At 65.4% G+C, this 23124-nt stretch overlaps 2 protein-coding genes across 2 annotated transcripts; both read right to left on the bottom strand.

The window, feature by feature from the left end:
- Positions 1-117: 117 nt before the first annotated feature.
- LOC308189537 (zinc finger protein 783-like) lies at positions 118-10023 on the bottom strand. The gene is made up of 6 exons (XM_080579639.1): positions 9836-10023; positions 8570-8962; positions 7127-7253; positions 6238-6351; positions 4910-5164; positions 118-3740 (listed from the first exon to the last, which is right to left on the bottom strand). The coding sequence occupies exons 1-6, from the start codon at positions 9857-9859 to the stop codon at positions 2647-2649; spliced, it is 2007 nt and encodes a 668-aa protein (XP_080435765.1). The 5' UTR covers positions 9860-10023; the 3' UTR covers positions 118-2646.
- A 5287-nt stretch (positions 10024-15310) lies between these two features.
- On the bottom strand, positions 15311-22899 carry LOC308190285 (zinc finger protein 783-like). Its single transcript, XM_080581433.1, has 6 exons — positions 22829-22899; positions 22317-22715; positions 21628-21754; positions 19793-19906; positions 19439-19552; positions 15311-18177 (listed from the first exon to the last, which is right to left on the bottom strand). The coding sequence occupies exons 1-6, from the start codon at positions 22850-22852 to the stop codon at positions 17261-17263; spliced, it is 1695 nt and encodes a 564-aa protein (XP_080437559.1). The 5' UTR covers positions 22853-22899; the 3' UTR covers positions 15311-17260.
- Positions 22900-23124: the final 225 nt, after the last annotated feature.

Here is a 23124-nt window from a genome sequence, read left to right as displayed (position 1 = left end):
TGCGTGCACGTGCCCATGGCTCGCTCTGTGTGCCCGTGCTTGTGTGCCTGTATCAGCCTGCGCGTGTGCACCCACACCTGCCCCGTGGGACAGCGTGCAGGTCTCGGCTTTCTGAATCGGTTAAGAAATTCCCGTTCCCGAGCACTCGGAGCATTCGGGGCTGCGGTTCGGCACGGCCGCGCTGGGTGCTTCGACCACTTACATAAATTAAATCATTTACAGCCCGAAACGTGCCCGGGAGCTTCTCCCCAGCAGGCTGGCGGCGCTGAGCGGCGGCCGCTTCCACCCGCCAGGCTCGGGGTTAATGCAGCTGAAGGGATTGTGCCAGGGCAGCAGCTGGGACAAGCGGGAGCCGAGTGTAATCCGGTGCTCGAGCGGCTTCCTGGGGCCGGCTGCTTCGCTGCGCCCCTTCCGCAGGCAAGAAATCCCAGCGAGGGGCGAGGGGCTCCATCCTGCACCCCACGGCTGCCCACCGTTCCCCCCTATTTCTTCTTAGGAATTAGAAAAGGAGGCTGCCTGCTCTGTGCTTGCTGCCAGCCTCCTGTGATGAACAGGGGTGCCGAGAACCAGAGTCGGTGCTTTTTTTTTTTTTTTGTCTTCCTAATTACGTTTCATCTTGACGAGAGGGGGGACACTGGGGCTGCAGCAGGGCCCCGCTGTCCCCTCCTGGCAGCCCCTGGCGGCGTGCCGAGCCCCTGCCAGCCCACGCACCCAGACCCCAAACCCCAAACAGCTCCCAGCACATTTCGGGCAGCAGCCTGGCGCTGGGAACCCGGGAACCTCGGCCAGAGCCTGCCCCGGCAGCCCCAAAGTGCTCCTCTCCGGGGCTCCCGGCTGCGCTGGGTCGCTTTCTAGCTCGGAAGAGTCTGGGAATTACAAATTTAAGAGTCGTTCATACGCACACGTCGATATCCACGAGCCTTGTTGGCAAACGTGCTTTGAGAACCACAGAAGTGCCAGGGCTTCGATACAGCACTGGCTCTGGAAATGACGGGGCAGTTGACCCGAAAGTCTTGGTTTTCCCCTTAAGTCGAGCCACAGAGCAGAGAGGAGCGGGTCCTGGTGCAAAGGGGAGCGAAAGCAGTGGGGCAAGCGCCTGACTGCAGCCTTCTCTGCCTCCCCGAGCATCCCGCTCACTGCTCACACCGCTGCCCAGCCCCGTCCTGCACCAGCAGCACTCCCCCACCTGCAGCGGGGCGCTGGGCTCTGTACGAGCATTGACGGCCCCGACGACTTCTCCCATCACCGCTCTGTTTATTAACGCCACCACCTGACGCCACATCCAGCACCGCGGCCCCGTGCCCGGCCGGGAACCCAGCGCTGCTGCCCCAGACGTGGCTGGGATGCGATGGGCACAACACGGGGCACGGAGCCACCGGGGACGGGAACCACGACCTGCAGCGGGTGCCCGCGCACCGGGGGTCTCCCGGCGGCACAGCCACCCTCGGCCCCGTTCCTCGATCTGGGGGCAGAGCCCCAGGCTGCCCCCGCTGCTGGTAAAGGCACTGCAGCACCGCCGGTGAGGGCACGGGCAGCGCCGCTCGCCAAGGTGCATTTAAGGAGAGCGGCGTAAACCCCAAGGGTTTGTGCACAGGGACACCGTGTGCCCCATCGGGATCACCGCAGGAGGACGGGGGTGAGCAGGAGCAGCTCGGGGCGGGCTCGTGGGTCTCAGCCCTTGGGGGACACGGCCACATACCCAGGGCAGGACCCCGGGGACGGCTGCGTGCCTCCACGCACCGCTCCCACGTCTCACACCCGCGACCCCTCGGGCGCAGCTCTTGTAGCAGCAGCGGGGCCGGGTGCCCGGGGTCGCCGCTCGCTGGAAACGTGTCCGCCGCTGCGGAAGGATGAGGGGCTAGAAACGAGCGTTTGGAGGAGCCTTGCTGGCGGGGTCCTACCAGAAAAATGTCCTTTGACTGGAACTAGCATTTTATTCTATTGTATAATCCATGAGTGCGTCACAGCCCCGAGAGCCGGGCAGGCACCTATCAGCGCTTCGGATCTAGATACACAGAGAACCTCCTTGCCGCCTGCATCTGCCGGAGCTCCCTGCCGCCACGCGGTGCCGCCGCGGCCAGCCCCGAGAGCCGGGAGGAGGCAGCGCCTGGCCGGGGCTGCAGCACCTCCGCAGAGCTCCTGGACAAAAGTGACTGTGCCAGAATCAGCCTACGGAGCACTGAAAAGAAAAAAAAATATATATATATATATAGCTTGGCGATCCTAAGTTTGCTTATCAAATAAAAAGTTCCTCCACATTTATTAAAAAACCAAACAGTAGATTTAAAAAGCAGTTAAGAGTCCTACTCCGGCAAAACACCCTGTACAGGTTTCCTTTGTTGTTGCTGTTGTTGTCGATGGTGAGGATCCTCCCTAAGTCAGCTGCTTCTGTTAATTTTATATATATATAATCTTTTAATTTTGCCGCGCGTTGCTTGCTTTAATTAATTAATTTATTTCCAATCAGCCTAGCTGTCTCCACCAGAGCAGCGGCGCTACCACACAAAGCTTCCTTGATGTCCATGCCCTGAGCCGGGGGGGATGGAGGGAGGGTGGGGAGAGATGAGCAAAGGAGGAGGAAGAGGAGGAGGAGGAGGGCTGGAGGGAGGGAAGGGAAGGGAAGGGAGAGGAAGCCGTGGCAGCCCCTCACTCTCCCATGTGCGTCCTCAGGTGGTACTTGAGGGACTGCTTGTAGCGGAAGCACTTGGTGCACTCGGTGCAGGGGTAGGGCCGCTCGCCGGTGTGCGCCCGCTGGTGCTCCAGGAGGTGGTGCTTCTGCGTGAAGTTCTTGCCGCACTCGGTGCAGTGGTAGGGCCGCTCGCCCGTGTGGATGCGCTGGTGCTCCAGGAGGTGGTGCTTGCGGATGAAGCCCTTCCCGCAGACGGCGCAGGCGTGCGGGCGCTCCCGCGTGTGGATGCGGTAGTGGTTGGTGAGCTTGGACTTCTCGCTGAAGGTCTTCTCGCACTGGCTGCACTGGTAGGGCCGCTCGCCGGTGTGAGTCCGCTGGTGCCGCAGGAGGTGGGAGGGCCGGGTGAAGTTCTTGCCGCACTGGGGGCAGAGGAAGGCCATCTCGCTCTTGCCGGCGTGGATCCTCTGGTGCATGATGAGGCTGATCTGCAGGCGGAAGCTCCGCCGGCACTCGCCGCAGGTGAAGGGCCGCTCCCCGACGTGGGTGATCTGGTGCTTGCTGAGGCTCGACTTGTGGCTGAAGCTGCTCTCGCACTCGGAGCACTTGTAGGGCTTCCCCGGGGGCGGGGGACGCGGCTGGGGCTTGAGGCCGTGCTCGGGGCGCCGGGGCACCCCCACGCCGCGGCGCGTGTGGCTGCGCTGGTGCAGCAGGAACTGCTGCTTGTTGCGGAAGCTGAGGTCGCAGTCGTGGCACTCGTAGGGCCCCTCCTTGAGGTGGTTGCGCTGGTGGATCACGAAGTTGATCTTGAGCATGAAGCTCTTGCCGCACTCGGGGCAGATGTAGGGCCTCTCCCTCGTCCGGTTGCGCTGCTGGGCCGTGGCCGGCTTCATCTCCCCCGAGTCCCTCTCGCAGGCGGGGGCCTTCCCCACGCGGGCGGCCGCCAGGCTCCGCGGCGGCGCCTTGGAGCTGCACTGCGCCTCGCAGCCCAGCCCGGCCTCGTGGTTGGGGAAGGCCGGCGGCTCGGTCCGCCCCGAGAACATGGCGCACGGCTCCAGCGTGTCCGGGTCGTCCTCCTCCTCCTCCTCCTCCGTCTTGATCACGATCCCGTCCTCTGCAGGGCGAAACCAGAATTTGGTTAGGGTGGGACCGAAGAGACGCCCGCAGCCGCGTGCGCAGACCCCGCGTGCACCCGACTGCCCCGGGGAGGATGGACAAACCGCCTCGGGAGTGACAAACTGAGAGGCTTTGCAGTTCCGTGACGTTACGAGGCAGGGGGAGAAGGGACACGAATGACGGCGTTATTTCTGAGCAGCTCTCACTGCTGCTGTTGCGCAGGGCTGGGCAGTGACCGCTGGGCTCTGCGGGAACACAGCACGGGGCTGCCTGGCTCCAGCTCCGAGCGCCCAGCCTGGGACCGACCCCTTCCTTCGGCTTCCCCCGACCGTCGTCCTTCCCAAACCCCAGCAGAGATGGGGTGGCCGAGGGCCCTGACGGCAGCAGGCTCCCTGCTTGCACCACACCGACGCCGGAGGTGACCCTGCCGCTTTCGTTTTTTTTCCCCAAACGCCGTCTGTTTGGTGAAAGCCGCCCTGGCAGGGACGCACGCAGCGTGCCCCGAGGAAAGGCCCGCGGTGGATCCCTGACCGTCACCCCGCGGTGGACTTTGAGTCGGGCTATGTACCTTTCAGAGGCTTTCTAGGAAGAACTGCCAGGCTTTCCCAAGAAGAGGCAGCCGACACCGGGTTGTCTCAAAGGCAAGGCCCTCTCCCCTCCGACGGAGGGGTCAGCAGGGGAAAAAACATTCCCGAGGTGCCCACCGCGACCTTCTCTCTCTTCTCTCCACCCCCTGGCCTCGCCGTGCCTGCCCTCCCGGCAGCTCGCACGTCACGGATCCGGCCGCCCTCGTCCCTGTCCTCTGGACCCTCCCTGAGCTCCCGTGTGTTCGGGGACGCGGACCCCGTGCCGCCCGCTTCCCCTCCCCAAATCCAACGCCTGCCCCAGGCCTCTGCAGCCCCTGGCTTTGCTCCCTCTCCTGCCCCGACAAGAGGTTTGGGGAAAGGCTTTTCCCAAAGGGGACCCCAGCGGGTCGGGTGCCCCTTCGGACAACGCTCAGAAGTTCACCGCCTGCGCGTGCCTCCTCCTCCCGGCCCCAGCACCACTGCAGCTGCGATCGAGGCTGCCCCAGCCGTGAGCTTTTCCTTCCAGCACCGATCCCGGGGGGATTTCACCCCCCCCCCTCTTCCGTCCCAGCCTTTTCCCCACCCTCCCGGCACCTCTCACCTGTGCAGCTGCCGTGGTGCACGATGACCCTCTGGATCTCGTTGAAGTCAGCGACGTACTCGGAGGGGTCGCCCAGGCTGGTGCCCGGGAGGTCTCTCGGAGGGGAGACGGAGCCGTAGGGGCTCTCGCAGGCGGCCTCCTCGTCCGGGCTCTGGAAGCTCCCCTCCGACTGCCCCGACATCCCGTGCAGCTCTGGGTTTTCGGGGCTGTCCTCAGGAAGCAGCTCCTCCGTTTTGATCACAACCCTTATGCCGGCTGCAGCAAAGAGAGATGCCCACCGGCGTCATCCCCAGGAGCTGGGATGAAACCGATCCCAGCAGCTCTTTGCCAGCTCCCGAAGGGCTGGCTCTGCTGCTGTGCCCACAGATGGGCTGGCTTTGCTCTGCCGCCGCTCTCCCGTGTTCCCCTGCCCCTCACTCAGCCCTGCCGCGGTCCTCCCTGTAACCCAGGCGCCGCACGCAGCCCTCCCGGCTCGCTCCGACAGGTCTGGGACTCCGAAGGGTCTGGGGACCCCGCGCCCGCTGCCCAGTGCCCCTTCGGCCACCCCAGGTCCCCAGGCAGCGGGGCTGAGCCAGCAGCCCCGGGGGCAGCAGAGGATTTTCTCCTGCTGGCCCTGATTTAACTTCAAAATCCTCACGACCAGGAGCCCGGGCAGGAGGTCAGAGTGACCCAACCCGGGGCAGGAGACCAGCAGCGGAGCCAACGCCATCTCTGCCAGGACACCTCCTCCAGCCCCAGCACCTCGGCGGGCCCTGTGGATGTCCCTCCTTCCTTCCCTGCTACGTCTGTCTGTCTGTCCGCCCTTGTCTCGAGCCCGAGAAGCCCGCTGGCAGCTCGGTCGTGCCAGGCCCCAGGCATTGCAGCCCAGCTCCCCGCCCAGCCCTGCAGGCGCAGGGACCCCTCAGCACCCCGGGGTGGGTGCGGGCCGCAGGGGCACTGCAAAGGGCGAGCCCAGCCATGCAGCAGGAACCGACAGAGGGGAGTTTTTGGGAAGGCTGCAGCTCCCTCGGTCGGCCACGACTCGGCACACCAGGCTCCCGAGGACGTGCTCCGACTGCGGATCTTTCCCCTGCTGACAGCTCCCGGTGCCCACCGCTCTGGGCTCCAGCAGCCCTGCTTTGCGCTGAGCCGTACCTGGACGTCAAACCGTCAATGAGACGAACCCTTCCCTGTTTGTTTTTGCTCCTCCTGATCATCTCCTCCGCCACAGCTCTCAGCAACAAGTGTTTTAGCCCTGCTCCCTCCTGCCCGTCCCGGGGCAAGCCGGCTCCCGGCTCCTCCGAGCGCAACCCAGGGCTCCCCTCACGCCCTCGTCACGCTGCTCTCACCTGCGGTGGCATCGGTTATGATCTCGCTCTCCTCCAAGTCCTGCTCATTCCTGACCCGCGATTCCTCCCCTTGCTCGATCTGGGACAAAACACCGGGTTTGGAAATTGCATAGTCTGTTGGGAGAGAGAGGGACGGAGGGAGGGATTACTGGAGGGGGAATCCTCAGGCTCAGCTTCCACCTCTCGCGGAGCAAGGGAGAAAACACGAAGAGACTGGGGGACAGCCGCAAAGGACCCGCGCACAGAGCAGCCCGGTGCTGCAGGTGGGCTCCCTGGACAGCCACGGGGGCAGGAGCTGCGGTGCCACACACAAAGCGACTACTTCAAAGAGCAAACCCAACCCCAACATTTTTCGTGCACGACTTTCGAATTTCTCAGGCGAATTCCTGCCTCTTCTGAAGCCAAAAGTGTTTCGCCTCTGGCCCCAGCAGAACAGGGATTTCTCCTGCAGGTTCAACAGATAAAGCCCCGAAAGACGGCAGCTGACATTGCGTTACGCAGTTTTTCTTTGCCCTGGGTCTCCGCAGAAGTTTTCTCTAAAGGGGTACGTGAGCAGCAGACCCAAAAGGTGAAGGGAAGCCCTTGCAACAGCCGCAGGGGAAAAATGCTTTTTCGGTATCTCTGGCTGCAGGGGGCCTCGACAGGTCTCCTGTCCACCTCGCCCCGAGCTGGGGGGTGGCCTTACCCAGCCTCGTGCACCACCAGGAAACAAGAGCAGGACTGGAAACATCCTCCTGTACTTTTTAAGTCTCCCTTTACACCGGGACATTTGGGTCTCGAGAGGATCAAACTGTGAAATCGAGGAGGAGTCGGAGGACGCCTGGGACTGCAGGCAGCCAGGGATTCCCAAGAAACTACCTTGAAGCAGAAGGGGGGCACCCGTATTTACCCAGGGAGATCAGCGACTCGTAGTTCCCCTTCATCACGTTCTTGTACAGCTCCTTCTGCCACTCCTCCAGCTTCTCCCATTCCTTGTCGTTGAAATAGACGGACACGTCGTCGAACGTCACCGGCACCTGCAATCACAAGCACCACGGGTTCAGGCGGCCTGGGCGGGCACGCTACCTTGCCCCTCGCTTCCTTTCCCCCCCTCGCCCCGCGGACGTGGCCAGGCTCCTTCGCGGCCACCACCCGGTTTGTGTTTTTATTGGAAAACAACTCCTGGGCACGAGTTCCCATTCTGTGACATTAAAGGGCTCGTCCAAACACCCGCTTCTGTGCATGGGGCCCCGACCACGCTTTCCCCAAGCGACACCGACCTCCTCCTCCTCCTCTCGGTCCCGCTCACACCGCGGGGTCAGCTCTGCAGAGGTGACCGGGCTCGTGCACGCCTGGAGGTAGCGTAAACGAGATAAAAACCGGGTGCCACGGCTGGACCTCATCTCTATTGATGAGCTGACGTAAAACCCCAGATTCAATTACCCCAGAACTCCAGGGAAAACTCGACCCAGGCCCTGAGTTATCATTAGTTATTGCTTGCAAATTGTCCGGGAGCAGACGGCAGTTTCCGAGGCTGTTTTGCCGAGCAATAATTTCTGCAGATAAATTCAGGATGCGGCCGGCTTGCAGGGGCTGCGCCGAGCTCTTCAGAGAGCAGCACGGTGCTGAGCGGTGCTGCCCGGCCGCGGGGCCGCCGTGCCTTCCTCCAGGCTGGGTGTCAGTCTTCCTCTCGCAAGCACCCACCGCGCTCTCCGGAGAGCGGCGACGTTCATTTCCCGGTGTAGGAAACGGTCCCATCAGCAAACTTTCTTTTGGTGAAAAGAGTCATGAAATGCAAATAGCGGATGAATATTCATGGCGGGCGCCTTTTGTTGCTGTACATGGCTGAGCCCAAGCTGTAAGGGCGGGCGCTCGTCATCTTCCTGCGGATCCCCGAGGTTCCCCCGTGCCCGGTGCCGCAGACCCCGCGCGCTCCTTCCTCGGGTACCGCCACCCGTCCTCGGGGATCCAAAGGTGGCGGAGAAAGAGCGGCTGAGCCTGCTTCGTTCACGGGTTCTTGATTCAAACTCCAGTGGCGGTTAGAGGTGAGCTGCTGCGGCACGGCTGGCCGAGCTAGAACCGAAACCTCCCCCCTAAATGCCATCTGAGTTATGGGGAGATGCGCCCCCCCCGCCCTCAATTCCACCTCCCTCCCTCCACGGGCACCCCATCGCAGGGCACACCGGGAGGCTCAGGCGGGCAGGTTTGGCGTCTGAGCTCCCCCCAGGTCCCGATGGCGACTGGCTGCCCTGCACCGGGGCCGTCCCCGCTTACAGAAATTACAGGATTTGGGGAGCAGCTCCTCCGGCCGGCGCCCACCCCCATGCCCTCGCCCCAGCCCGGGCACCGTTACCTTGGGGACTTCCCCCTTCCTGCCGGGGGGCAGGCGCAGGATCCAGAAGTTCCTGTTCTTCAGCAGGTTCTCCATGTTCTCCAGGCGCCGCTGCAGCAGCCCGTACTCCTGGATGAGGGTGCCCAGCGCCGCGCACTTGCTCTCCAGCTGGTTGCCCAGCTCCGCCGCCGTCTTCTCGCAGTCGATCAGCTTCTTCTCAGCCACCCCCGTCCGCCCCTCCAGGTCCAGCAGGCGGGTGGCGTGGGAGTCCACCTTCCTCTCCACCGCCTGCACGGCCGCCACCACCGTCAGGGACAGCTCCGCCGTCTGCGTCTCCCGCTCCGAGGTGCGCTCGGGGCCGGCGGGCGGCTGGAAGGGCGAGGGGCAGCGCGGCTGCAGCACCGGCTCCGGCGCCTGCGGGCAGGGACGGGTGTCACCGGGGACGGGCGCAGCCCTGGGGACCCCCCCCAAGAGGTGCTCGGGGACCCCCTCGGGGCTGAGCCCCCCCGGGGCGGCGGCGATGTCCCCGTCCCGCGTCCCCGCGTCCCCGCAGGGCGCTGACCCCGGTAAGCTGCTTACGGCTGGGCCCCATGGGACGGGCAGGGCCTGCCGCAGGGGGGCACGGGGGTGACACTTGGGGGGGGGGGGGGGACACCCAAGGGACAGCGCAGCCCCGTTGCTGTGGGGACGGGGAGGTGACACCCCGGGGGGACAGGCGGCCGACCCGCCACCGGGGGGGGGGCCCCCAGACGGCTCCATCACGGCTCCGTCACGCCGCCACCGGGGGGGAGCTACGGGGAAGGGGGGGGGGGGCGGATCGGGGGCCGGCGGCGCCGGTTCCCCCCCCCCCACCCCCCCCCAAAACCCCCGCAGGGCCCGGCCGCCGGTGCCCGGGGGGGGCGGCCCCGAGGGGGCGGCGGGCGCAGGCCCGGAGCCGGGAAGGGCGCCCCGTCCCCGGCTGCGGCCCGGCCGGCGCCGCCCCCGACGGCAGCGCCGTCTCCGGAGGCCCGGCTCGGCCCGGCCCTGCCCGGGCGCGCCGCCCCCCCGGGGCTCCCCGCGCCGCCGCCGCCGCCCCGTCGGCGGAGTGAGGGGGGGGGGTCGGGTCGGGGGGGGGGGCTCCCGCGGTCCCGGTGCTGACAGCCCCCGGCGCGGCCCGGCCCGCCCGGCCGCCTCCCGCCGCGGCCTCGACGGCGCGGCCCGCCCCGACGTGAGGCCCGCGGGCGCCGGGGTTCGGTGCCGGGCCGCGGCCCCCCCCCCCCCGGGCGAGGCTGCGGCGGCCGCCCTTACCTGAGCGGGAGCCCCCTCGGCCATGGCCCTTTGTTCCCTGCCCGGGGCTCCCGGGGGCCGCGGCCGGGAGGATCCAGCGCCCGCTCGCTGCTTCACCTCCGGCCGCCGCCGGGCATGGGGCAGCGCCGGGGCGGCGCGGGGCTGGCGGGGCGGCGGCGGCGGGGCGGGGGCGGCGGCGGCGGGGCTGCGGCGGGGCTCGGGGGGGGGGGGGCGCGGCCCGGGCCCGACCGGGGAGCTTGTTGGGGGGAGGGGGGGGGGGGCGGCGCGGCGAGAGACCGAGCGGCTCCGGGTCCCGGCTCCGCCGCTCCGCGCTGGGCGCTCCGGCCCCGCCGCTGCCCCGCCGCGCCGGCAGGGGGCGGGCGGGACGCCGCCGCCGCGCGGGCCTCGCCGGGGGCCGCGCCGGGCGGGGCGGAGCGGAGCGGGGCCGCCCGCCGCCGCCGCAGCGCCCCCTGCCGCACCGACGGCATCACCGCGCCGCCGCCGCCACCCGTCGGGGCCCTGCCCGGGCGTCCCCGGCCCCGCAACCGCCGGGGCCCGCACGGACCGGCCCCCTCCCCCCTCCCCGGTCCGAAACCGGGCCGCCCCCACACACCCTCCCCGCTCCCACCGACGCCACCGACGGGCGTTGCGGGGGGGGGGGGGGGCTGCGCCGAGCGGCCCCGGGGGGGCTGGGGGGAGACTGGAAGGGACTGGGGGGCACTGGGGAGCGCTGCGGGGGAAGCGGGAGGCCCCCGCCGGCGCCGCGGGGCCGGGGGTAGCCGCGGAGCTGCCCCCCCCCCTCGACGGCAGCGCCCCCCGCCGGGATCGGGCCCCCCCCGGGCCCCGCCACGGCTGCGGGGGGCTCCGGGCTCCCCCCGGCGGCCCCGCCGCTGCCGCCCCCCCCGCCCCCCCCCCGGCGGCGTCGCGGCCCGGTGCGAAATGGCGGCCGGAGGGCAGCGTTGCCATGGCGACCGCTCCCCCCCCCCCCCCCCGATCCGACCCCCCCGCCCCGATCGGCCCCGGCCGCCGCGGGGGCTCCCCGAGGAGCGGCACCGACGGGAGGCACCGCCCCGGGCACCGGTACCGGGCCGGGCCCGCCCCTGCTGCCCCTTGGGTCCGGTCCCATCCGTCCTGCCCCGTTCCAGCCCGCTCTGTCCCGTCCCATTCCATCTCTTGTCTCATCCCTTCCCGTTCCGTCGTGTCCCTTCCCGTTCTGTCACGTCGTGTCCTGTCCCATCCTATCCATCCCACCGTATCCCAATCCACCCATCCCATCCCCATCCCTTCCCGTCCATCCTGTTCCATCTGTCCTATCTTGTCCTCTCCCACCCCATTCCATCCATGCTCCCCCATAGTACTCACACCCACCCCACCCCATCCCCATCCCATCCCCATCCCATCCCATCCCATCCCATCCCATCCCATCCCATCCCATCCCATCCCATCCCATCCCATCCCATCCCATCCCATCCCCATCCCCATCCCATCCCCGTCCCATCCCCATCCCCGTCCCCATCCCCATCCCCATCCCATCCCCATCCCATCCCCATCCCCATCCCCATCCCATCCCCATCCCCATCCCATCCCCGTCCCATCCCCATCCCCGTCCCCATCCCCATCCCCGTCCCCATCCCCATCCCCATCCCCATCCCCATCCCATCCCCATCCCATCCCCATCCCCATCCCCATCCCATCCCCATCCCCATCCCATCCCCGTCCCATCCCCATCCCCGTCCCCATCCCCATCCCATCCCCATCCCCATCCCAACCCCATCCCATCCCATCCCCATCCCCATCCCCATCCCATCCCCATCCCCATCCCATCCCCATCCCATCCCCATCCCATCCCCATCCCCATCCCCATCCCCATCCCCATCCCGTCCCCATCCCATCCCCATCCCCATCCCATCCCCATCCCCATCCCGTCCCCATCCCATCCCCATCCCCATCCCATCCCCATCCCATCCCCATCCCCATCCCCATCCCCATCCCCATCCCGTCCCCATCCCATCCCCATCCCCATCCCATCCCCATCCCCGTCCCCATCCCCATCCCATGCCCATCCCATCCCCATCCCCATCCCCATCCCCATCCCATCCCCATCCCCATCCCATCCCCATCCCATCCCCATCCCCATCCCATCCCCGTCCCATCCCCATCCCCGTCCCCATCCCCATCCCCATCCCATCCCCGTCCCCATCCCCATCCCCGTCCCCATCCCCGTCCCCATCCCATCCCCATCCCCATCCCATCCCCGTCCCATCCCCATCCCCGTCCCCATCCCCATCCCCATCCCATCCCCGTCCCCATCCCCATCCCCGTCCCCATCCCCGTCCCCATCCCATCCCCATCCCCATCCCATCCCCATCCCATCCCCATCCCCAACCTATCCCCATCCCCATCCCCATCCCCATCCCATCCCCATCCCCATCCCATCCCCATCCCATCCCCATCCCATCCCCATCCCCATCCCCATCCCCATCCCGTCCCCATCCCGTCCCCATCCCATCCCCCATCCCCATCCCATCCCCATCCCCGTCCCCATCCCATCCCCATCCCCATCCCCATCCCCATCCCATCCCATCCCCGTCCCCATCCCCATCCCCGTCCCCATCCCCGTCCCCATCCCATCCCCATCCCCATCCCATCCCCATCCCCATCCCATCCCCATCCCCATCCCATCCCCGTCCCATCCCCATCCCCATCCCCATCCCCATCCCCATCCCCATCCCCATCCCCATCCCCATCCCCATCCCCATCCCATCCCCATCCCATCCCATCCCCGTCCCATCCCCATCCCCGTCCCCATCCCCATCCCCATCCCATCCCCATCCCATCCCCATCCCCATCCCCATCCCCATCCCATCCCCATCCCCATCCCCATCCCCATCCCATCCCCGTCCCATCCCCATCCCCGTCCCCATCCCCATCCCCATCCCCATCCCATCCCCATCCCCATCCCATCCCCATCCCATCCCCATCCCCATCCCCATCCCCATCCCCATCCCATCCCCATCCCGTCCCCATCCCATCCCCATCCCCATCCCATCCCCATCCCATCCCCATCCCATCCCCATCCCCATCCCCATCCCCATCCCATCCCATCCCATCCCCGTCCCCATCCCCATCCCCGTCCCCATCCCCGTCCCCATCCCATCCCCATCCCCATCCCATCCCCATCCCCATCCCCATCCCCATCCCATCCCCATCCCATCCCCATCCCATCCCCGTCCCATCCCCATCCCCGTCCCCATCCCCATCCCCATCCCATCCCATCCCCATCCCATCCCCATCCCCATCCCATCCCATCCCATCCCCATCCCCATCCCATCCCAGCCAAGTGCCAGCTCAGCCCCGGCCAGGCCCCATGTGCGGCAGCAGCCCCCGGCTAGCGGCCCCGTTCCTGTTCCCGACCTTGGGGGCCCCCTGGCACAGGGTGACAATGGGGGGAAGTCGGTGACACCGAGCACGGGGATGGGCAGGAAACCTTTTGGTTTGCGGAAAAAGGGAGGGGACGGGGGGGACGGGACGAGGCAGCATCCCGGCAGCATCCCGGCACTGCCGTGGTGCTGAAATGGGGGCATGGCCACAGCGCTGGGGCGAGGAGCACGCGTGGGAGAGCCCAGGTGCACGACGGCAGCAAGGACCCTAATTGGCACCCCCCTGTTCAGGTCCAGGCCCCCCGTATTGTCCCTGGGGACAGCACCCATCAGGAGGAGCCGGGGGAACAGCTCTGGGGCCGGGGGCCCTGCTGGGGGTGAGGGAGAGCCCCTTGGAGGGGGGGCAGGCCGTGGCAGGGGGTCCTTGGGGAGGAACCAGGGCAGGGCTGGGGCGCTTTGGGGACGATCAGGAGCAGGGACCGGCGAGGGGTGGCGGGGACGGCCGTGTCCCTGCGCCCAGCCTGTCCCCTCCGCCTGGAGCCCCCCGTCCCTCGCCCTGCTGCCAGCTGGGACCCGGGGGCAACCGCTGGGCAGGGACAGAGGGAGGACCTGCCCGGTCCCACAGCGTGCGTATGGAGAGAGATGGACACTTATTTATTATATATATATCGAGCTTTAATATGCATCCATGTCCCTCTGGCAAACCTGCATCGTGATCAGCCAGAGAAGAATCCGGATGAGGCCCCTGCTGCTGTCTAGGTTTGCGAGCGCTCTGCGCTGCTGGCCGTGCACATATATTACATGTATGTGTAATGCACGCATAATGCACATGCAGGCAGCACACACGTACACTGCAAATAAAAACCCATGCCCTGTGCACCGGCTCGTGCACCATGCGTGCATTGCCCAGCACGTGCTCGCTGCCCCGGGGGCTGGGAGCTGCCACATCCAGCACCGTTCGTTCTCTGTGCCGCAAGCCTGTCCCGTCCCGTCCCGTCCCGTCCCGTCCCGTCCCGTCCCATCCCATCCCATCCCCATCCCATCCCCATCCCCATCCCATCCCTTCCCATCCCCATCCAATCCCATCCCATCCCATCCCATCCCGTCCCATCCCATCCCGTCCTGTCCCGACCCCACAGCCCGCCCTGCTGCGTGGGGCAGCCCCGTCCCCGCTGGATGCTGCGGAGCCCGGGGGGGAGCTGGCCGGGTGCCCCCGCTCCAGCTCTGCAGGCACGCACCACGGTGCACCAACACGGCAGCAAAGCCAAGTGCCACCTCCCCGCGTGTCCCCTGCCAGCTGCGACCCACAGCCACCCTGCCCGTGTCCCAACCCCTTGGGCCTCGTCGGGGCTCTGTTGGCCATCCCACCGCAGGCAGGACCAGGGGAGGGGACGGTCACCCTGTGCCAGGCTCTGTCCTCAGCTCAGCAGAGGAGCCCAGGGGACACGGGGCTGGAAACGCAGCGCTGTCCGGGCACCCTGGCACGGCCAGCAGCTCATTTGGCAGCCACGACCGAAGCAACGGGGAGAAACTGGGAGTTACGGGAGGCAGCCAGGGAGGATCGGGGAGGTCGCTCAGCCCCAGACCCCACCAGGCTCAGGCCAGCGGGATGGGACGGCTGCCAGAGGGAGCGGGAGCAGGAGCCGGGCGGCTGCCCAGGGGCTCCTCTCGGGACAGGGAAGAAACGGGAGCTTCTGCCAGGCAGCAACAACGCACAGCGCCCGGCCCCGCTGCTGTGGCTGCCGCCCCGCAGCGCCATGCACCGAGTGACGAGGAAAGGTGGCAAAGCGGCCAGGGGGACGCGAACCCCCACGGCACGGGCACACGGGGACAGCCGAGGTCCTGGCGCAGGGACCCGGCGACATCCGAGGGTGCTGGTGTGGGCCCGAGGCAGCCTTCCCTCTGCAGGCACCCCTGGAGAGAGGCGACCTGCATCCGGCATCCCCGAACCGTACAGGGGTGAGGCGATGGCGTGGAGGCAGGAGGGCGCGAGGAGCCGGGGGACGTGCTGCTGGGGCTGGGCAGCACCGCGGGGCCAAGCTCAGCCCCGGGAGCCAGGGCTGCATCCCCCCCCCCCTCCCCGAGACAAAAGCGCACGCTGCCCTGCGGGGCCAGGCCTGGCAGGAACGGTTTATTGGCAGCCCCGGTACAAAAAGCGTGGGGAGGTGCAAGCGAGGAAGCCGCGATGCAAAACCCAGCGTGCCGACAGCGCTGCCCCGCTCAGCAGCTGAACCTCCTGCGGCCCCATGCACCCCGGTCCCGCCGTGCCAGGCTGCCACGGGGGCACCCCAGCTGGGTGAGGGAGGAAGGATGAATCCGCAGGGTACACGGGGGGGTCTCCACACCCACCGCAGAGGGCCGGCGGGTGCCGCAGGGCCAGTCCGCGAGCAGCGTCCCTGCTCCACCTCCGCAGCAGCTCGCTGGCCGCCGCAGCCCTTGTGCGCGGTACGGGCCAGCTCCCGGAGGCGCAGGGATATTTTCGTGTGAAACCAAGGTCTGCTTCCAGACGTCAGCAGAGAGAAAAAGCTTGGAAACACGACCCCCACAGGCTGACCACCAGCACACGCAGCAGCCCCAGAGCCGCGCTCAACAGCGCTTTCCAGGACGTGGCTCCTCGGATGCTGGGCACGGACAGGGACGGACTCGAGCAGCCCTTGCCGAGCTCGTGCAGTTCACCAGTTCCGCAAGGTACCCGGAAAAACGCCGGTAAATAGCAGCCAGGTGCAGGGCGAGCGTGTGCAGTCACCGCTGCCAGAGAGAAACGCAGAGGCTGGGCGAGGGGAACGGGGCTGCGATCACTCACCCGACACGGGCTTCAGAATGGAAACACTGTATTGACGGACTTTACAAAAGTTATTACAAAACACGGTCACAAACCAGCAGCCGACGACACACAGCGGAAGAGACACTACTTACAGTCACCTTGGGAACAACACCACTGAGCTCCGAGAGAATTCAACCGATATTTACAGAGACGTCTGAAAAACTCCGGTAAGTTACCTCATACATTTAAGTGTTTTAGTTCAACAGTGAAGTATAGTGCCACACGTTTCCTTGTATTATAATAATAATAATAATTATAATAATAATAATAATTATACTACTTCTAGATTAACTAAAAACCAAACAGCTCTTTACAGGGGTTAGGAGAAGTTCCTTTCATTTGCCTGACTTACCTGAGTGTGAGACCAAACCCAGTTAAAAAATATGAATAAAATCACCTTCATCCACAAGAGTTCCTATGACGGACCAGCGGCACCGCTCCCTCAGGCCAGAGGGAAACCGCAGCCTGACTGGCGCAAGCAACGTCCTTCAAGAGAACAGAGACATCTCTGCTCCGGGTCAGGTCCCCGACCGTGCCTCCGTGCACCCACACGCTGCCCTCCCGGCTCCTCCTTGCTCCAATGTCCTCAGCCCTTCCTCCTTCGCGTCCTTTCCTCCTACACCTTCTCTTTCTCGCCTTGCTCTCTGCCGCTCTCTCCTCTCTGCTTTCCTGCCTTCGGCAAGTCCTGCGTCACGCCGCTAACCGCATCCCTGCTTCGCCTCTCTTCCCTGGACCCCAGCCCCGGCCTCGCGGCGCGGGGCTGCTGCTGGGGGTGCGTCAGCGCGGCCGGAGCGGCGCCTCCCCCCCCCCCTCCCTCCCTCCCTCCCTCGCGCCTCGCGTCCAGCCTTGCGGTGAAAGGAGTGGAAAAGAACGAAAAGCGAAAGCTTGTCACTCCTGAATACGCACAAAGAAAGGTGGGGAAACACCTGCTAAATACAGACCCCAGAGAAGCTCTCGGGAGCGTTCTCTACAGGCAAAATCCAAACCTGCGCGGGGGACAACTAGAACGAGGCCTGCACCGCTGTGGAAGTCCCACGTAGCCCCGCAGGGCTCAAGAGGTGCCCAGGCCTTCGTGTCAAAGAGTTTTTAAGAGGAATTCCTACGATGCTTCGACAAAGCGGGCTTTGTAGCATGACCACGTGGATTAGCCGCGATACAAGTTCACCTCCCATCACGCTGCACGTCCACCGGCTAGACCGTATCGTAACCGCGAGCCCTTCCGCCCGGCCACCCAGCGCGGCGCTACTGCTTAGTTTCTTTTTTCAGGCAGAAGTGGCCCGTCTGAGTGGCCGACTCCAAGTTGTGCTGCGACTCCTCCACGGGCCGGGGGTTGCGGGAGTGGATTTTCTGGTGGCAATTCAGGGACTCTTTGTAGCGGAAGTGCTTCCCGCAGACGGGGCACTGGTACGGCGTCTCGCCGGTGTGGACCCGCCAGTGCTTGAGCAGGTGGTCCCGCCGGATGAAGCTCTTCCCGCACTCCGTGCACTGGTACGGCCGCTCCCCCGTGTGGATGCGCTGGTGCCGGATGGCTTTGGAGAGGTCTCGGAAGTCCTTCCCGCAGTAGGTGCAGGTCAGCGGCCCGTCACCCTTCCCCGTGTGGAGCTTCTGGTGCAAGATGAGGCTCACCTCCAGGCTGAAGCTCTCCTTGCACTGCGAGCAGGTGTACGGCCTCTCCACCATGTTGTTCGCCTGGTGCCTGACGAAGCCGTACTTGAAAGCGGAGCTCTTCTCCGAGTCGGCGCGCTTGGACGCCTTGGAGCGGGACGGGCCCTGGCCTTTCGGAGAGGTTTTGGATTTCTGCCTGAAGCTCTCCCCGGGCTCCAGGGAAGTGCAGGCTTCCTCACCCGCGTGCGCTCGCTGATGGGCAGCGAAGAGCTGCTTGTCCAGGAAGCTCTGCCCGCACTCGCAGCAGATGTACGGCCCCTCCACCGCGGCCGCTTCCTCGGGAGCGTCCTTCTTTGCCAAGTCTCTCCCGCGGCGAGCGGAGCGCCTCAGCCCGTTGCCCGTCGCGGCTCTCTGCTGCGGGGTCGATCCGCTCCGACTCTTGCCGCTCGGCTTTACCTCTTCCTCCGGGTTTGAGAAAACATCTTCCCACTTCCCTGCTAACGAGCTAGGAAGCTCAAGGCTGTCAGGACCTTCCTCATCACACTGCTGTGCATCTGACGGAGCAGAGACATGCATGTCATTTCTTTGAGATAAGAACGGCCGCGTTACTTAGACTGCAATTCGTTTGGGGGCAGAGGTGCTCTGCGCGCTCACGGTGGTACCTGGCACTACAGGGCTGCAAGCCCTGACCGGGAGCTGTCTAAGCAGTACTGCAATGCAAATAAAGCCCAAATACGTTGACTTCTTGGGAAAGCTCAGACACTGTGACGGTGAGACCTCTCTATTTAGCTACGCAAAGGGAAAAAGCAGGTTTCTCAGCAAGAGGTGAACCAGAACGTGTCACTCAGGGCGCATGGTACAGGATAAAAGCAAAAAAAAAAAAAAAAAGAGAGGGAGAGAAAGAAAGAAGGGGAATAAAACCTCTTTTTCTTCTGGGCTTGTATGATGCCTAGGCCTGGGGCTGAATGATCTCTTGTGATATAAACGGTAACTCAAAGCTCCTGCCAAGGACCCTGGCAAACAGAGGATGAAAAGAGCATGGAGGATCTGGGGGTACAGAGGAAAGGCCTGAAAAAGCCACAGGTTTCTGCAGAGCACGCGAAGGTAAAGGCACGCCCAGCGCTTGCGTGCACAGAGCAGACTGCTCCTCGCTCCCTGTCTCTCCACTTGCTTGTCACTTTGCCAAACGTGCAGTTTGAAAACGGGCCGACTGGTATGGATCGGGCCGAAATTCTGGAAAAGCACCAGCCAGAGCAGTTCGGCTGCTTGTGAGAACGAGGCCAGGAAACCAGACACGTCCTAGCAGGATACGCTTCCCCAAGCGGCTTACGTGTTCCCAAGCTTCAAAGCAGGGACCTGGGGTGACAGGCAGCGACAAGGACGTGTCTTCTGCTGTGCCACAAAGCCTCACATTCGGCTGACATAGGAAGCCGTGAAAAATATCACTTTACATACTCGTGGAAGCCTTGTAGGAACACTGCTGCTAAAGCCATTGAAGCGTGCCCGCGCTACGCCTGCTCCAGCCCACCTCCACCTCGCTGAGCGATCCGACCCCGTGCGGGTGACCCCGCACCCCCTAGGGAGCCCTCAGCTGCTTTAGAGCTGTGCCGGAGCTCCTCCTGCACGCGTGCCATCCATCTGCAGCGGCCGTCGTCCAGCTCCGTGCCGAGCCCGAGGCGAGCCTGGCAGAGACCGCCGCGACGGCAGGGTCTCACGCGGGGACCGTCCCCGGCCAGAGCCAGGAGCCTGCGCCCGCCTCTCTCTGCCCCTCCACCTCTGCGCGGCGCCCGGCGAAGCTCTGCGCTTCCAACTCACATGTACTGGGGGCCTCCATGCTCTCCTCCTCCTCCTCGGAGCCGTCGTGACTTTCAGCCAGGGTCTCTTCGTATTTACCCCATGAGCTGTCGTCGGGACCGGGAAAGGAAAACTCTGTGCACAGAAGGAAGGACAGCATGAGCTGACGCTCACACCTTGCAGCTGCTTTACAGGGGATTTCAGGAACGACGGCAGCAGCGGGTAGGAGCCGATGAGGAGGGCGAAGCCACCCTGACCTGGAGGACAGCGCTGGCAAAACTCATCGGCAGAAGCAGGGAGAAGAGCACAGACAGGCTGCGGCAGCTGCAGCTGCTTTCCGTCACCCCACCGAGTCCCGGGAACTTTATGGCTCACCAGTGCTGGGATCTGTGGGAGTTTCTCCTCCCTCAGAGTCATCCTGCTCCTCAGCGTTGGGGTCCTCTCCTTGCTCAATCCGCGACAGGAGGTCAGGTTTCGAAATGGCAGTGTCTGCGCGTAAGAAAAGGATCAGAACGTTTCCTCTGCCTTGCGGGACAGAGACTCCGCAACCTTTGCCCACCAACCTTCCTTCGCTGCTGGGGAGGACGGGTAATGGAAACAGAGGCTTAGGAAGATGCTCTCACACACCTGCACCGCTCACCTTGTCTGGGCCCTGGGAACATGAGCGGACTGCAGGAGCACACTCTGCTCAGGTGAGGAGCACCTCCCAGCCTGCAGCGTGAGGAGGAGAATAAGAAAATGCATCTGTGCTTACCTCCAGGCTTCCTCTCTTCTCCTCTGTGCTAAGGTCCGCGGATCCATTGCAATGGGAGCTTCAGCTTGGGGACAGAACCAGAGCTGTCAGCCAGCGGCAGCAGCGGAGGTGCCCTCCCCACACGGTTCCCTCCGGCCCCGGATTGCCACAGCCAGAACCGTTCCTTCCTACTCGTCCGAGGCACGGGCTGCTTGTGGATTTGGGTGCGGGAAAGGGGAAAAATCACAATCTCTCCTAGCAGGGAGAGCGGAAAACTTAATTTTGAAACAACAAGCGTTTGTCTCTGGGCATTAATTTCCATTACTGCTCTACTGGATCCGTTAGCCTTATGCGAGGACCTCGCCTCCAAAGCTAGTTACTCAAAAAAGGGAAACCTTCAGATTAAGCACAGATACATTTTTCTAAGCTCCAGGCTCAGACCCACAGATCCCTTCCAGTAGGACCGTTACGTTCCTGTGCATCCAGAGTAGGATGCAGGATTCTTTTTTAAACAGGAGAACGGGGGCAGTATTTATCCTTTCCTTTTTTCTCTTGCACACAAGAGCCATCTAAACGATTTAAAAAAAAAAAAAAAAGAATGAAAAAAAAAGGAAGAAAAACAGGAAAAACAAAAACAGGATGAAAGGCCCTGGATTGCCCAGGACCGGAGGGCGGGACGGCTGTCTGCCAGGGATGTCAGCGCTCCCGAGTGCCGCACGAGGATGCGCAGCCCAGGCAAGACCATTTCTCAAAACACAGGCAGGTGCTCCGAAACCCTCGTGAGGGCAGCACGTCTCCAGAGGTGCAGCACAGGAATGGCCAGCACTGGAAGGCGCCCGCAGGGCACGTTCCTGCAGCCTCGAACGCACTGCCCTGAGCCCTCCGGCTCTCCCCGAGAGCTGCACAAGCAGACATTAGAACACCTTGGTACAGAAACGTTCCCCGGCACGAGGCCGGGGCTCGGCAGAGCGCTCAGGCGGACAAACCTCGCTCTGCTTCCTTAGGCAACCTCTGCTGCTGGAAGGGGCTGACCACCTACAGACGGGGCTGGGAGCAACCCGAGGCAGGGCACCCCCCTGCTGCTTGCACTCGCCCGAAGCGGCAGCGGGCTGATGCCCCCAGCGCAGTGGATCTGTGGACCTTCGCGGGACCAAGAAACTCCCCGTTCTCCCCATCGTCGCTGAGCTTGAGGGCCTCTCGCTTCCCCTCCTCACAACCCAGGTCCTCGCCCAGCTCCTACCGGCCGCAGAGACCGTCAGCGGGACGGGGTCACTGCGGCGACGCTCACACCGTCCGTCCCCTGTGCACCCAGCGCGGTGAGGACCGTGCTGCCGATCCCCAGGGCCGCCACCAGAAGCCAGCACAACACCTGGCCAGACCCGCTCAGCACCCACCCTCCCCGATCCGCCAGGCACAGCCTGGCCCTGGAAGACCTGGGACGCCAGCAAGCGCGGGGCAAACCCCAGCCAGACTTTACCCATCGAGATCACGGCCTCGTAGTTGCCTTTCATGATATGCCTGTAAAGCTCTTTCTGCCACTCGTTCAAGTTCTTCCACTCCTCCTCCGAGAAGCTAAATGAAGCGTCACTGAACGCCACGGGGACCTGCAATTAGAAGCACCGTATGCTCAGCTGCTGTGCCTCTTGCTGGAGAAAACATCTGGGCATGTTTCCTCACTCAAACTCCTACACGTCTCGTTCGTGCCCCGTGCCTCAGCTCAGGCGGCCTGGTGAAGGGACACGACGGGGCTTTCCCCCGTCACCTGCCTACCCCTCGTGCCCCATCCAGCCTCCCCTCTCGCAGGGCACGCGGCGCAGGCTCGTTTCCCACCTCGTTTTTGATGCAATTCTGCAGCAACCGCCTCCAAAGAGGAACCGGGTGCAGCGGGCAGGCACGTGGGGCTGAGCCACGCCGTGTCGCGCTCGGCGTGATCCGAGCGCCGACCCGTCCGCAGCAGGGGATCCACGGCCCCGCACGGGGTTTGAGCCCCACGGGCACGTGCCGAGGGGCACGTAACCACCCGAAAGGACCCGTGCTGGTGCCCGGCGAGCAGGCAAGCCCTGTGTTGGTGGGCCAAGCCGCACCAAAGCTGTCCTTCAACGGGGCTGCTGGCGCGGCCTTCCGTGCCCCGTACAGGAGACACGGGGGGGCAGCGGGCACCGTTACCTTGGGGACCTCCCCCTTGGCGCCGGGGGGCAGGCGCAGGATCCAGAAGTTCCTGTTCCTCAGCAGGTTCTCCATGTTCTCCAGGCGCTTCTGCAGCTGCCCGTACTCCTGGATGAGGGTGCCCAGCGCCGTCCACTTGCTCTCCAGCTGGTTGCCGAACTCCACGGCCGTCTTCTCGCAGCCGATCAGCTTGGTCTCGGCCATCCGCATCCGGCCCTCCAGGTTCATCAGCTGCGCCGCCTGCGCGTCCACCTTCCTGTCCACCGCCTGCACCTCGGTCACCAGCGTCAGGGACAGCTCGGCGGCCGGCAGCTCGGCCTCGCCGCCGGGGCCCTCCTCGGGGGCTGCCAGGGGCTGCTCCAGGGCCAGCTCCTGGGGCTCCATGGCCCACTCCAGGTCCTGCGGGGCGGGAGGGACAAGGCCGAGCCGTGGCACCGCCGCCACCACCGGGGGGGGGGAAGAACCGGGGAGGGGGCAGCGGGGAGAACGGGGAACCGGGAGCGGGCGCTTACCTGCGCGGGGGCCCAGTCGGCCATGGCCCGGCGGCGGCGGCGGCGGGGGGGCGGCGGGTGGGGGGGGGGGGGGGGGGCGGCGGGGGGGGGGGCGGCCGGGGCGGGGGGGGCGGCGGCGGCCGGGGGGCGGGGGGGGCGGCGGCGGCCGGGGGGGCGGCGGCTGCTCAGCAGCGGCGGCGGCGGCGCGGGGCGGGCAGGGCGGGCAGCGCGGCCATGCCGGGAGCGCGGCGCACGCTGGGAGAGGAGGAGGAGGAGGAGGAGGAGCAGCGACCCCTGGCGGGGAGGGGGGGGAGGAG

This window comes from Anser brachyrhynchus, assembly GCF_964034855.1.
Source record: "Anser brachyrhynchus genome assembly, chromosome: 2".
Taxonomy (NCBI): domain Eukaryota; kingdom Metazoa; phylum Chordata; class Aves; order Anseriformes; family Anatidae; genus Anser; species Anser brachyrhynchus.
The sequence above is the reverse complement of the archived record's forward strand: the minus strand, read 5'-3'. Positions and strand labels throughout refer to the sequence as shown.